The sequence below is a fragment of the Chlorocebus sabaeus genome, chromosome 28 (genome assembly GCF_047675955.1).
Source record: "Chlorocebus sabaeus isolate Y175 chromosome 28, mChlSab1.0.hap1, whole genome shotgun sequence".
Classification (NCBI taxonomy): domain Eukaryota; kingdom Metazoa; phylum Chordata; class Mammalia; order Primates; family Cercopithecidae; genus Chlorocebus; species Chlorocebus sabaeus.
The window spans coordinates 8,512,071-8,524,591 of record NC_132931.1 but is presented as its reverse complement, the minus strand read 5'-3'; the positions used below and the strand labels follow the sequence as shown (position 1 = coordinate 8,524,591).

The following is a 12,521-nucleotide window of genomic DNA, read 5'->3' as shown; positions in this document are numbered from 1 at the left end:
AAGAAACTGAATTCTGTCAACCACCACATGAGTTGGAAATAGATTCTTCACCAGTTGGCCTCAGATAAGACACCTTGATTGCAACTTAGTGAGCTAGAAGCAGAGGACCTAGCTAAGCTGTGACTGGACTCCTGGCCCCCAGAAACTATGAGAAAATAAATATATGTTGTTTAAAGCCACTATGTTTGTGGTGGTTGTTTGTGGTGGTTGTGTTGCTACATAGCAATAGATAATGAGTACTTCAACAATTGAACTTTTCAAAGAAACTGCTTTTGGTATCAGTGATTTTCTTCATTATTGGTTCATTTTCTATTCGATTGATTTCTGCTCTTTATGTTCTTATTTTTCTACATCAGGTTTAATTTGCTCTTTCATTTTCTAGCATGTAAGATAGACCCTTGGCTGGGTGCAGTGGCTCACACCTGTAACCCTAGCACTTTGGGAAGTCAAGGTAGGAGGATTACTTGAGCCTAGGAGTTTGAGACTAGCCCTGGCAATATAGCAAGACCTTGTCTCTACCAAAAAATAATGAATTAATTAAAAATTAGCTGGGTGCTGTGGCACATGCCTGTACTCCCAGCTACTTGGGAGGCTGAGGTAAGAGGATTGATTGAGCCTTGGAGGTTGAAGCTGCAGTGAGCTCTGGTTGTACCACTGCACTCCAGCCTGGGCAACAGAGTGAGACTGTCACACACACACAGACGCACACACAAACACACACACAGACACACACACACACACACACAAAGGTAGAACCGTCACTCATTTATTTTAGAGCTTTCTTCTTGTGTATAACAATTAGAGCTATAAATTGCCCTCAAAGCATTGCTTAAGGCTGCCCCTCAAATATTAATAGGCTGTTTTTTCATTTCTGTTTAATTCAGTGTATTTTCTAATTTCCTGTGTCATTTCTTCTTTGACCCATGGGTTATTTAGAAGTATGATAATTTCCTAATATTTGCAAATTTTCCAGATCTTAGAATTCACTTTATTTCTCTTCTCTTGGGGATCACATCTTAGCCACTGCCTGTGGTTCATGTCAGACAACTGCTGTTTCACGTATTTTGTTTGGTTTTCTAGTTTTTAAGATAGAAGGATCAATCCAGTTCCCGTCATTCCATGTGGCTAGATGCGAAGTGGTATGTTTGGGTTTAACTCTACCATCTCACTATTTGTTTATTTCTTTCCTCTTTGCTTATTTTCCTACCTTCCTTTTTTTTTTTTTTAAATTTTATTATTATTATTTTTTTAACAAAGTCTGTCTCTGTCGCCCAGGCTGGAGTTCAGTGGCGTGATCTTGGCTCTCTGCAGCTTCCACCTCCTGGGTTCAAGTGATTCTCATGTCTCAGTCTCCCGAGTAACTGTGATTACAGGCGCCTGCCACCATGCCCAGCAATTTTTTTTTTTTTTTTTGGTAGAGATAAGAGTTTGCTCCGTCATCCAGGCTAGAGTGCAGTGGCGCGATCTCGGCTCACTGCAACCTCTACCTCCCAGGTTCAAGCGATTCTCTTGCCTCAGCCTCCTGAGTAGCTGGGACTACAGGCTCCTGCTACCACACCCAGCTAATTTTTTTTGTATTTTAGTAGAGACGGGGTTTCACCATGTTGCCCAGGCTGATCTCTAACTCCTGAGCTCAGGCAATCCACTCGCCTCAGCCTCCCAAAGGGCTAGGATTGCAGATGTGAGCCACCGTGCCCGGCCTCCTACCTTCCTTGAGATTGAAGTTTTTTGTTTGTTTTGTTTTTTGTTTGCCATTTTTGTTACCTTTTACCTATAAGCTGTTTATTTGTGTGTGTGATTATCCTAGAATTTATAATTTGAATCTTTAATTTTTCACAATCTACCCTTAAATTGCATTTAACACTTCATGAATGATACAAGAACCTTACAACAGCATACTTTGATTTCACTCTTCCATCCTTTATGCTATCGTTGTCATGCATTTCACATCTATGAAGTTATAAACCCCCAAAACCCCCAATACACTGCTATATTTTTCTTTAAACAATTACCTTTTTTTTTTTTTTTGAGACAGAGTTTCACTTTTATTGCCCAGGCTGGAGTGCAATGGTGCAATCTTGGCTCGCCACAACCTCCGCCTCCTGGTTCAAGTGATTCTCCTGCCTCAGCCTCCCGAGTAGCTGGGATTACAGGCATGTGCCACCACGCCCAGTTAACTTTGTATTTTTAGTAGAGATGAGGTTTCTCCTTGTTGGTCAGGCTGGTCTCAAACTCTCAACCTCAGGTGATCTACCCGCCTTGGCCTCCCAAAGTGCCGGGACTACAGGAGTGAGCCACTGTGCCCAACCAATTATCTTTTAAAGAAATGAAAATATGAGAAAATAACTGTTACATTAGTCTACATATTTGTCATTCCTAGTGTTTTTCATTGTCTTGTATCTCATGTTTACATGTATCTTTTTCCTTTAGCCAGAAATTTTAATTTTATAATTTTTTGTAGTGCAATTTCTGCTGGGCAATAAATTTTCTCACCGTTTGTTTCTTTAAAAAATACCTTTATTTTTGGCTCATGCCTGTAATTCCAGCACTTTGGAAGGCCAAGGTGGGTGGATCACGAGGTCAGGAGATCGAGGCCATCCTGGCTAACACAGTGAAACCCCGTGAGCCGTGACTGTGCGACTGCACTCCAGCCTGGGCGACAAAGCGAGACTCCGTCTCAGACAAAAAGAAAAAAGCAAAACCTTTATTTTCTCTTCATTTAGGGGAGACTATTTTAACTGAATAAAGTATTCTAGGTTAACAGCTTCCTCCCCAACCCCAGCACTCTAAAGATGTCATGTTATTGTCCTCTAGCTTGCATTTTCTGACGAGAAGTCAGCAGTCATTCTTATCTTTGTTCCTTCTACATAATGTATCATTTCCCCCTCTGGCTGCTTTTAAGATTTTTCTCTTTATTTTTGGTATTCAGCAACTTGACTGTAATATGTTGTGGTGTGGTTTTCTTTGAATTAATATTTATTCTTCTTAGAGCTGTTTGAGTTTCTCGGATCTGGGTTTATGGTTTTCATCAAATTTACAATTTGAAAAAAATTCTGCAATTATTTCCTCTGCCTCTGGTACTCCAATTATATGTGTGTTGGATGGATTAATATTGTCCTATGGGTCACCAAGGCGCTGTTAAAATTTTTTTGGCTTGCTTTTTTCCCTCAGTGCTTTAGTTTGGATAGGTTCAGCTTCGTTGATCTTGTCTTTGTAGTGTCAAATCTGCTGTTAAGCTCATCCCATATGTTTTTTATCTTAGACATTATGTTTTCATCTCCAGAAGTTCCATTGGTTCTCTTTTAAATCTTCTATTTCTCTCCTCATTATACTTGTTTTCCCTTTAAAATCCTGAACATATTTTTATAGCCAATTTAAAGTCTTGCAAACTAATTTGATCACTTCTGGGTCTGTTTCCTTGACTTTTTTAAAAATTCAAGTCATATTTTCCTGCTTCCTCACATGTCTGTACAGCCTTTTACAGCTTTATCAAAATACAGTTTACTTTACCATACAATTCACTAATTTAACATGTATACTTTAATGACTTTTAATATATTCACAGAATTGTACATCCATCATCACAATCAATTTTACAGTATTTTCCTTATCCCTAAAAGAAGCCCTCATCCCCCAATCCCTCCATTCTGCCCCACCCTCAGCCCTAGGCAACCACCAACCTACTTTTTGTCTTTAGAGATGTGTCTATTCATATAAATGGAATAAGACAATCTGTGATTCTTTGTGACTTAGTATCATGTGTTCAAAGTCCATCCATGTTGTGGCATATATCAGTTCTTGTTTCTTTTTATTGCCAATAACATTCCATAATATGGTTAGAGTAAGTTTTGATTGGATGGTGAATATTGTGATGTTATGCTGTTCTTGTTCCATCCATGGCAATTTTATGAGGCAAATATGATTCTCCCTACTTTACGGAGGAGGAAAGAGCGGCTCAGATAGAAGGCCACATGGTGAGTGGAACTCCTAGGAAGCTGGTATGACAGAAAGGACATGGTCTTACCCTGCGGGGACAGACACAGGCATGCTTTGCACAATGTCAGAGGGAAGACGCAGGGAGCTCGCCCAAAAAGTAAGTCTGATGAGGGAGGTACAAACATGCTTTGGAAAGTCTAATCTGAGGGGGGCATGGACCCTTCCCTGAGAAGCCCCAGACGGGGGAAGCTGTGACCCTTTCTTGGGAACTGTGACCTCAGGAGAGATGTGGTCCCACTTAGAAAAGCCCCCATTCATCAGGCCTCCCTTGATCAGTGGAGGTCAGCGGGCATGAGCTTGGGTCCTAAGGCACCTTCAGCTCTTGGGAGGGCCTGCCAGCACAGGGCACAAGGCCACATCTGTCTGCAGGAAGCTGCTACTCAGACAGGGCCAAAAGGGATGCCAGGCACAGAGCCAGAATTCCAAAGCACCCAGCCCAGGCTTTGCCCACAGCTGGGACCCAGAGTTGTCCAATGACTATGAGAGCACCTAGTCAGTGGATGCTTATTCATATCTGCTGGGTGGTAGTTGGGCCACCTGCCTCCAGCTCTTCATTCCTCTCTCCCTGTAGCTGAGGCCTCTTATTCTCTCACCTATAGGTTCAGCTTCACTCCAGGCTCAAAGACCAGGAGGCCACCCAGAGATTAGGAGGGATTTAAGCCTTTTTTTTTTTTTTTTTTTTTTTTTTACAAGGGACAGGGTCTTGCTCTGTTGTGCAGGCTGGAGTGTGGTGGTGCCATCATAGCTCACTGCAGGCTTCAACTCCTGGGCTCAAGTGACCCTCCCACCTCAGCCTCCAAGTAGCTGAGACTACAGGTGTGTACCACCACTCCTGGCTAATTTTTAAATTTTTTTTATAGAGATGGGGTCTTGCTATATTGCCCAGCCTGGTCTCAAACTCCTATTGGGCTCAAGTAATCCCCCCACCTCAGCCTCCCAAAGTGCTGGGATTATAGGCATGAGCCACTGCACCCAGTCCAAAAAGCACAGGTTTTCTTATCAGGATAATGTAATGTTCTAACATGGATTGTGAGGCCAGGTGTGGTGGCTGATGCCTGTAATCCCAGCAGTTTGGGAGGCCGAGGTGGGCGTATCACTTGAGGTCAGGAGCTCAAGACCAGGCTGGCCAATATAGTGAAACCCCTCTTTTCTTTTTTTTTCTTTTCTTTTTTTTTTTTTTTTTGAGACAGAGTCTCGTTCTGTCGCCCAGGCTGGAGTGCAATGGCGCGATCTCAGCTCACTGCAAGCTCCACCTCCTGGGTTCACGCCATTCTCCTGCCTCAGCCTCCCAAGTAGCTGGGACTACAGGCGCCCACCATCATGCCCGATGAATTTTTTGTATTTTTTAGTGGAGACGGGGTTTCACCATGTTAGCCAGGATGATCTCAATCTCCTGACCTCGTGATCTGCCCCCCTTGGCCTCCCAAAGTGCTGGGATTACAGGCATGAGCCACCGTGCCCGGCCCTGTCTCTTCTACAAATACAAAAATTAGCCGGGAATGGTAGCAGGCGCCTGTAGTCCCGGCTACTTGGGAGACTGAGGTGAGAGAATCGCTTGAACCCAGGAAGCGGAGGTTGCAGTGAGCCAAGATAGCACCATTGCCCTCCAGCCTGGGTGTCGCAGCAAGACTCCATCTCAAAAAATAATAATAAAATAAAATAGACTGTGGAAATGATTGCACAGTCCTGTGAATATACTAAAAACCGCTAACTGAATTGTACACTTTAAATGGGTGAATTGTATGGTGTGTGAATTTTATCACAATAAAGCTATTCTTTTAATAAAAGCAATAAGTGCAAAATTGTGTAAGGATATGGGGTTGGCCATAGGAGGGATCTCTGCTGACTAATGGAAGGTCGGGTGGACCTCAAAAATCCAGTTACTCAGCTACTTGATTTGCCAGTGGAGCTGGTCCTGATTCTTGCCCATGGGACAGGGCGAGTCAGGGGATTGAATGGGGGGACTCTGGGCCTGGGGCTCCCTCCAATACCTCCCGCGGCCTCCCTGGCCACCCCATCCCCTGGCATTGCCTTCCCTTTGGCAATTTGTCCCATGGGTGACAGATTGGACCCATGACTTTTCAGTCTTCTGCCCCTCCCCTGCCTGCCTGGTCCGTTGGTCTGGACCCCCAGGAGTCTTCCTCCTGCCAAGCCAGTGACCTGGGTGGACCCAGCTTGGGTGGAGAGATGACATGTTTGGTTCTCTGAGCAGGAAGGGTCAGGAAATTGAGTCTGACACCTGGCAAGGCCCACAGCCTGGGCAGCAAGTCGGGAAGGCCGGCCCATGCTCCCAGCCAGGCTTCTCCAGGCCAGCCCCTTGCTGGGGTCCTGGCGGTGGCCAGAAGTCGGCACGCCCGGGGAACCGTGAGTGGCAGGCTGCCCATGGATAATGGAAAAGTCCAAGCATTGATCATGGAGGGCCTGACAGGTCTGTGTTCATGTTGACAATTGGGGAGGTGTTTGCGAGCCAGAGGTGGCGGGATTCTCAGCGGCTGCCTGAGAGCCTTCTGCTACCGTGCTGCCAACAAGACCCCCAAACATCCTTGCCTCAGGTGTCGCCACCAACCTCATCGTCCCCTCTCCTGACAGCTCTCTCCAGGCCAAACCACTAGGCCCAATGTCCCTCTTCCACCTTTCCAGTCTAATTCTTTGCAGACCCTCTGCCCAGCCCTGCCTCCCTTCCTCATCACCCCCAGCAGCTCAGGGCTCCCTTGTGTCTGCTCAGGAACGCCCTTGCAATCCTTCCCGGCTGTGGCCAGGGCCTTGCTTCATTTCTGAATGGGAGGGCCTGTCACCAAGCACTGGCTTGGAAACTCCTATCCCATCTCCTGCCTGGTGCTTTACTCACATTAGCTAAGACTTGGGGGCCACTGGGTCCCCTTGCTGCCTATTGTCTTGTGGAGAGCCAGGTGCTCTTCAGGGATCCTAACTGGTTGGGGGAGCCTGCTGGGACTGAAATGAAGGGATCCACCCTGTGGCGGGTGAGCTTCGAGGTTCATAGAGGGACCTCGGTCAAGAGCTCTTCTCATGACCCACAATGGCATCTCCATCCCACTATTGCCACAGTCAGTGTCTTCACCATCTTTATCATTTCTTCCACCGTCACCTCCATTCTCACCTCTGTGCTCACCTCCATCCTCACCTCCGTTCTTACCTCCACTTCTATCCCCAACTTCATTTTCACCTCCATCCTCACCTCGAATTTCAGCTCTATCCTCACCTCCACTTTCAGCTCTATCCTCACCTCCACCTTCACCTCCACTCTCACCTCCACCTTCACCTCCACTCTCACCTTCACCCTCACCTCCATCCTCACCTCCACCTTCACGTCTACCCTCACCTCCACCCTCACCTCCATCCTCATCTCCACCTTCACCTCCACCCTCACCTCCATCATCCCCTCTGTCCTCACCACCTTCACCTCCACTCTCACCTCCACCCTCACCTCCACCCTCACCTCCATCTTCATCTCCACCTTCACCTCCACCTTCACCTCCACTCTCACCTCCATCCTCACCTCCACCTTCACCTCCCTCCTCACCTCCACCCTCACATCCGTCCTCTCCTCTGTCCTCACCTTCACCTCCACCCTCACCTCCATCCTCACCTCCACCTTCACCTCTACCCTCACCTCCATCCTGACCTCCACCCTCACCTCCACCCTCACCTCCATCCTCACCTCCACCCTCACCTCCATCCTCACATCCACCTTCGCCTCCACCCTCACCTCCACCTTCACCTCCATCCTCACCTCCACCCTCACCTCCATCCTCACCTCCATCATCCCCTCTGTCCTCAATCCTCACCTCCGTCCTCACCTCTACCCTCACCTCCATCTGCACCTCCACCCTCACCTCCATCCTCACCTCCACCCTCACCTCCATCCTCACCTCCATCTGCACCTCCACCCTCACCTCCATCCTCACCTCCACTCTCACCTCCATCTTCACCTCCATCCTCACCTCCACCCTCACCTCCATCTTCACCTCCACCCTCGCCTCCACCCTCACCTCCACCTTCACCTCCATCCTCACCTCCAACTTCACCTCCACCCTCACCTCCATCCTCACCTCCACCTTCACTTCCATCCTCACCTCCATCCTTACCTGCACCCTCACCTCCACCTTCCTATCCATTATCACCTCCATCCTCACCTGCACCTTCACTTCCATCCTCAAGAACACCTTCACCTCCACCTACACCTGTCTCCTCACCTCCACCTTCACATCCATCCTCACCTCCATCCTCACCTCTATCCTCACATCTGCCCTCACCTTCATCTTCACCTTCATCCTTGCCTCCATCTTTACCTTTTCACCTTCATCCTCACCTCTATCATCACCTCCACCTTCATTTCCTCCCTCACCTCCACCCTCACCTCCATCCTCACCTCCACCCTCACCTCCATCCTCACCTCCACCCTCACGTCCACCCTCACCTCAACCCTCACCTCCACCTTTACATCCACCCTTACCTCCATCCTCACCTCCACCTTCACTTCTATCCTCACCTCCACCTTCACATCCACCTTCACCTCCATCCTCACCTCCACCCTCACCTCCATCCTCACCTCCACCTTCACTTCCATCTTTAAGACCACCTTCACCTACACCTCTATCCTCACCTCCACCTTCAGTTCCACTTTCATCTCCACACTCACCTCCATGCTCACCTCTACTTCACTTCCATCCACACCTCCATCCTCACCTCCACCTTTACCACCATCCTCAGCTTCATCTTCACCTCCTTCCTCCCCTCCATTCTCCTTTCCTCACCTCCATTTTCCCCTCCATTCTCACTCTATTCTCACTCACTGTCACTCTTTCACCTCCATCCTCATCTCTGTCCTCCCTTCCATTCTTCTCTCCATCTTCACTTCTGCCTTCCCCTTTCTCCTGCCCTCCATCCTCACCTTCATTCTCACCTCCACCCTCACCTTTATCCTCACCTTCATCCTCATCTCTATCCTCACCTCCACCTTCACTTCCATCCTTACTTCCACCTTCACCTTCACACCTGTCCTTACCTTCATCCTCATTTCCACTATCTTCACCAACTCCATCATCATCACTGCCACCCTCACCCACCCAGCCTCCAGGTGGGTCTCCTGCCATCACTAAATGCCTAATAACCAGGCATGGGTCTGGACAGAGAGGTGACCCTGGATGATGGGTGTGGCCAGGCTGCAGGTCCTGCCTGCCTTGTGGCTCATGTCTGCCTGTGAGCTGGGACTCTTTTCTTGCATGGCAACGATAGCAGATGGTGGAGGTCTGTACTGACTGATTTGGCACCTGCTGCCAATGCCTACAGATCCGTGGGTGGCTCACCATCAGGGCCACCTGGCTCATGGGGGCCCAGGAGCCTTGTCCCCCTTACTTCAGATCTCAAAGAAATCAGGAAATTCCGGGAGGAGGGAAGAGCTGAAAGCAGAAGTCAGTGCTTCAACTGTGCTGTAGACTCAGGGTGGCCTCCAAAAGTCACTGCCTCCTCTCCAGGCCTCCTTCTCATCTCTAAGATGAAAAGATCAGCACTTCCTCACGTCCGCAGAGGGTGCAACAGGGTGCAAGGCATGTCCACAGGCTCCTGTCCTGTGAAAGAGGACTTCCCAGCAAGGTTTCCGTTTCAGACCACCTGGGGGCATTTCCAGCCCCCACCTCTCAGCAGCCCTGAGACCCTAAGGAAATCACTTACTGTTTCTGCCAAGCGCCAGCTTCCTCATCTGCCAACAGAGGATAAACAATACACTCCACAACATAAACTACCACATAAGGGCATCTTAAACGGTAGGTTATTATTATTATTTTTAGAGTCTTGCTCTGTCACCCAGGCTGGAGTGCCGTGTTGCAATCATAGCTCACTGCAGTGTCAGCCTGCTGGGCTTAAGTTAAGGGGTGGAGTCTATGCAGATTACCTGAGCTCATTCACGTATAGCACTTGCTTTCTTTTCATTTCTCTCTCTCTTTTTTTTTTTTTTTTTTTTTCGGAGGCAGGGTCTCACTCTGTCACCTAGGCTGCAGTGCAGTGGCATAATCTCGGCTCACCGCAACTTCTGCCTCCTGGTTCAAGTGATTCTCCTGCCTCAGCCTCCCGAGTAGCTGGGATTACAGGCGCCCACCACCACACCCAGGTAATTTTTGTATTTTTGGTAGAGACGGGGTTTCACCAGGTTGGCCAGGCTGGCCTTGAACTCCTGACCTCAAGTGATCCTCCTGCCTTAGCCTCCCAAAGTGCTGGGATTACAGGTGCGAGCCACCATGCCAGGCCCAGTATTTGGTTTCAGTTCTCACTTGTCAGCAGGCAGACAGGGGTGGTGTAGCCCCACTTTTCAGAGGGACGCACAGAACTGGCAGGGGTGGCGTGGAGTCAGGGGGAGAATTGCCTGAGGTCATCCAGTCTGAAATGACAGCGCAGGGATTCGGGGCCTGGCCGTGGGCCTCCTAGTTCCTTTTCTAACCTCCTGCTGCTTTGGGACTGTGTGTCCGACTTCAAGGGGGCACACAGGGACGCTGAGGCCCAGCCCCTGCCCTGGAGCCCATAGCCGGGCCAGGTAAGGGGGACGTTAGGCTTACGGCAGCAGAACGGGACTGGGAGGGAGTGAGCAACTCCAGGCCTGGAAGCAGGACTTGGCAGAATGTCGTTGGGGAGTTCAAAGGCAAGAATGCTGGGAAGGGCTGGGCTGAGGTGGGTGTCAGGGAACCAGGAGGCCTTGGAAAACCAGAGAAGAGGAAGAAGGGGGTCGCAGGACAGGCTATCTGATCAGGGAAATGTTGGAGACCTGAGAAAGCACCGTGTGGGGTGGGGGCTCTAAGAGCATGAACGCCTGGCCAGTAAATAAGGAGGATCTTGGAGACTGTGTGTGACAGCTCACACCTGTAATCTCAGCACTTTGGGAGGTCAAGGCAGGTGGATCGCTTGAGCACTAGGAGTCGAGACCAGCCTGGGCAACATGGTGAAACCCTGTCTCTCAAAAAAAAAAAAAAAAATTACCTGGGTATAGTGGCACACGCCTGTAGTTCCCACTACTCAGGAGGCTGAGGTGGGAAGATGGCTTGAGCCCAGGAGTTCGAGACTGCAGTGAGCTATGATTGCACCACTGCACTCCAGTCGGGGCGACAGAGCAAGACTGTCTAAAAAGTAGAAGAAGGATCTTGGATCCTTAAAGCCAAGCACTAGGAGGGTCCTCGGAGCCCACCCGCACATCCACATCATTCAAAGGAGAGTCAAAGCCAGAGAAGAGCAGGGCAAGGACAGAGCCAGAGCTGACACCTAGGCTTTTCTCCTTCCTGCCACCCTGAGCTGATGCTGTCTTTTGCATCATCCGCAAAATGGTCCAATGTCCGTGGAGATTGGTACTCCAGGACAAGCCTGAGTCCCGGGCTTTCTTCCCTTCCTGTCCTTGTTGTTTTGGGTCCAGGGGTCCAGGAGTCTTTTGCCAGATGAAGCCTTTAGACATGACAATCAAGGCTGGGCATGGTGGCTCATGCCTGTAATCCCAGCCCTTTGGGAGGTCGAGGCAGGTGGATCACTTGAGGTCAGGAGTTTGAGACCAGCCTGGCCAACATGGTGAAACCCTGTCTCTACTAAAAACACAAAAATTAGCCAGGTGTGGTGGCGCGCACCTGTAATCCCAGCTACTTGGGAGGCTGAGACAGGAGAATCACTTGAACCTCAAGGCAGAGGTTGCAGTGAGCCGAGGTCGTGCCACTACACTCCAGTCTGGGCGACAGAGAGCGAGACTCCATCTAACATCAGGATTCTTGGCAGCAGTTCTGCCAGGAGAGCCACACTCCTGTGCCACAGTCATGCCTGCCTCACCTTCATCTAGAGCTGCCTCAGACACTTTATGTCATAGTGGAGAAACTGAGGCTCAGGTTTGGCAACTGCCCAAGGTGCACAGTGAAAGCAGAGCTGAGAGGATTCAAGGTTCATTCGACGCCCCTGAAACGTACATGGAAGCCCCCTGTTCCCATCCACTCCGCCCAGGACCCATGGGGGAAGGCTGGATGGTGATCTGGGGAGGAGGTGGAAAACAAGACGAGCAGCTGCTCAGCCAGCCAACCGCCTGCGGGCGAGGGCTGCCTGCCACCCCTAGCCCAGCCTGCTTCTGCCAGGGCCTGGTGCCTGCTGCACCGCGGGTGGCCAGAACGCCTGGTTCCCCAGACCACCGCCCTCTCTCCCCATGGTCCAGGCACAACTCCCACGCCAGTGGGCCTGCGTACCTGGAGCACCGTCCATAAGTGAGCCCTGGGCCCAGGCCAGCCACAGCCAGCCACAGGGCTGAGCAGGCAGCTGGCGTCTAGACACAGAGCCTCATTGAGCAGGGAGAGTGAGGCCTCTGGGGCTGCCTCTGGGGCTGGGGTTGGGCTCAGGCCTGGCATCTGGGCTCGGCTCCCCTGCTGCCCACTGCCCACCAAGAGGTGAGGAGAAGCAGATGAGATCTAAGGTAGGAGAGGGGAACTGAGGGCTGGCAGTAAGTGGGTGTTTTAGGGGAGATTTTCCAGGTGAGAGGAGGCAAGTGGAGGTCC

The 12,521-nt window shown here is 49.9% G+C and overlaps 1 protein-coding gene across 1 annotated transcript; it reads left to right on the top strand.

Moving 5' to 3' along the window:
* Positions 1–6,953: 6,953 nt before the first annotated feature.
* Positions 6,954–12,233, top strand: LOC140710589 (uncharacterized). The gene is made up of 2 exons (XM_073012615.1): positions 6,954–9,094; positions 12,185–12,233. The coding sequence occupies exons 1-2, from the start codon at positions 6,954–6,956 to the stop codon at positions 12,231–12,233; spliced, it is 2,190 nt and encodes a 729-aa protein (XP_072868716.1).
* Positions 12,234–12,521: the final 288 nt, after the last annotated feature.

Coding starts and splice junctions, on each gene's coding strand:
- LOC140710589 (XM_073012615.1), top strand. CDS start 6,954: ATGAAGGGATCCACCCTGTGGCGGGTGAGCTTCGAGGTTCATAGAGGG. Junction 9,095..12,184: donor CTCACCCACCCAGCCTCCAG/GTGGGTCTCCTG, acceptor CCCATGGTCCAG/GCACAACTCCCACGCCAGTG.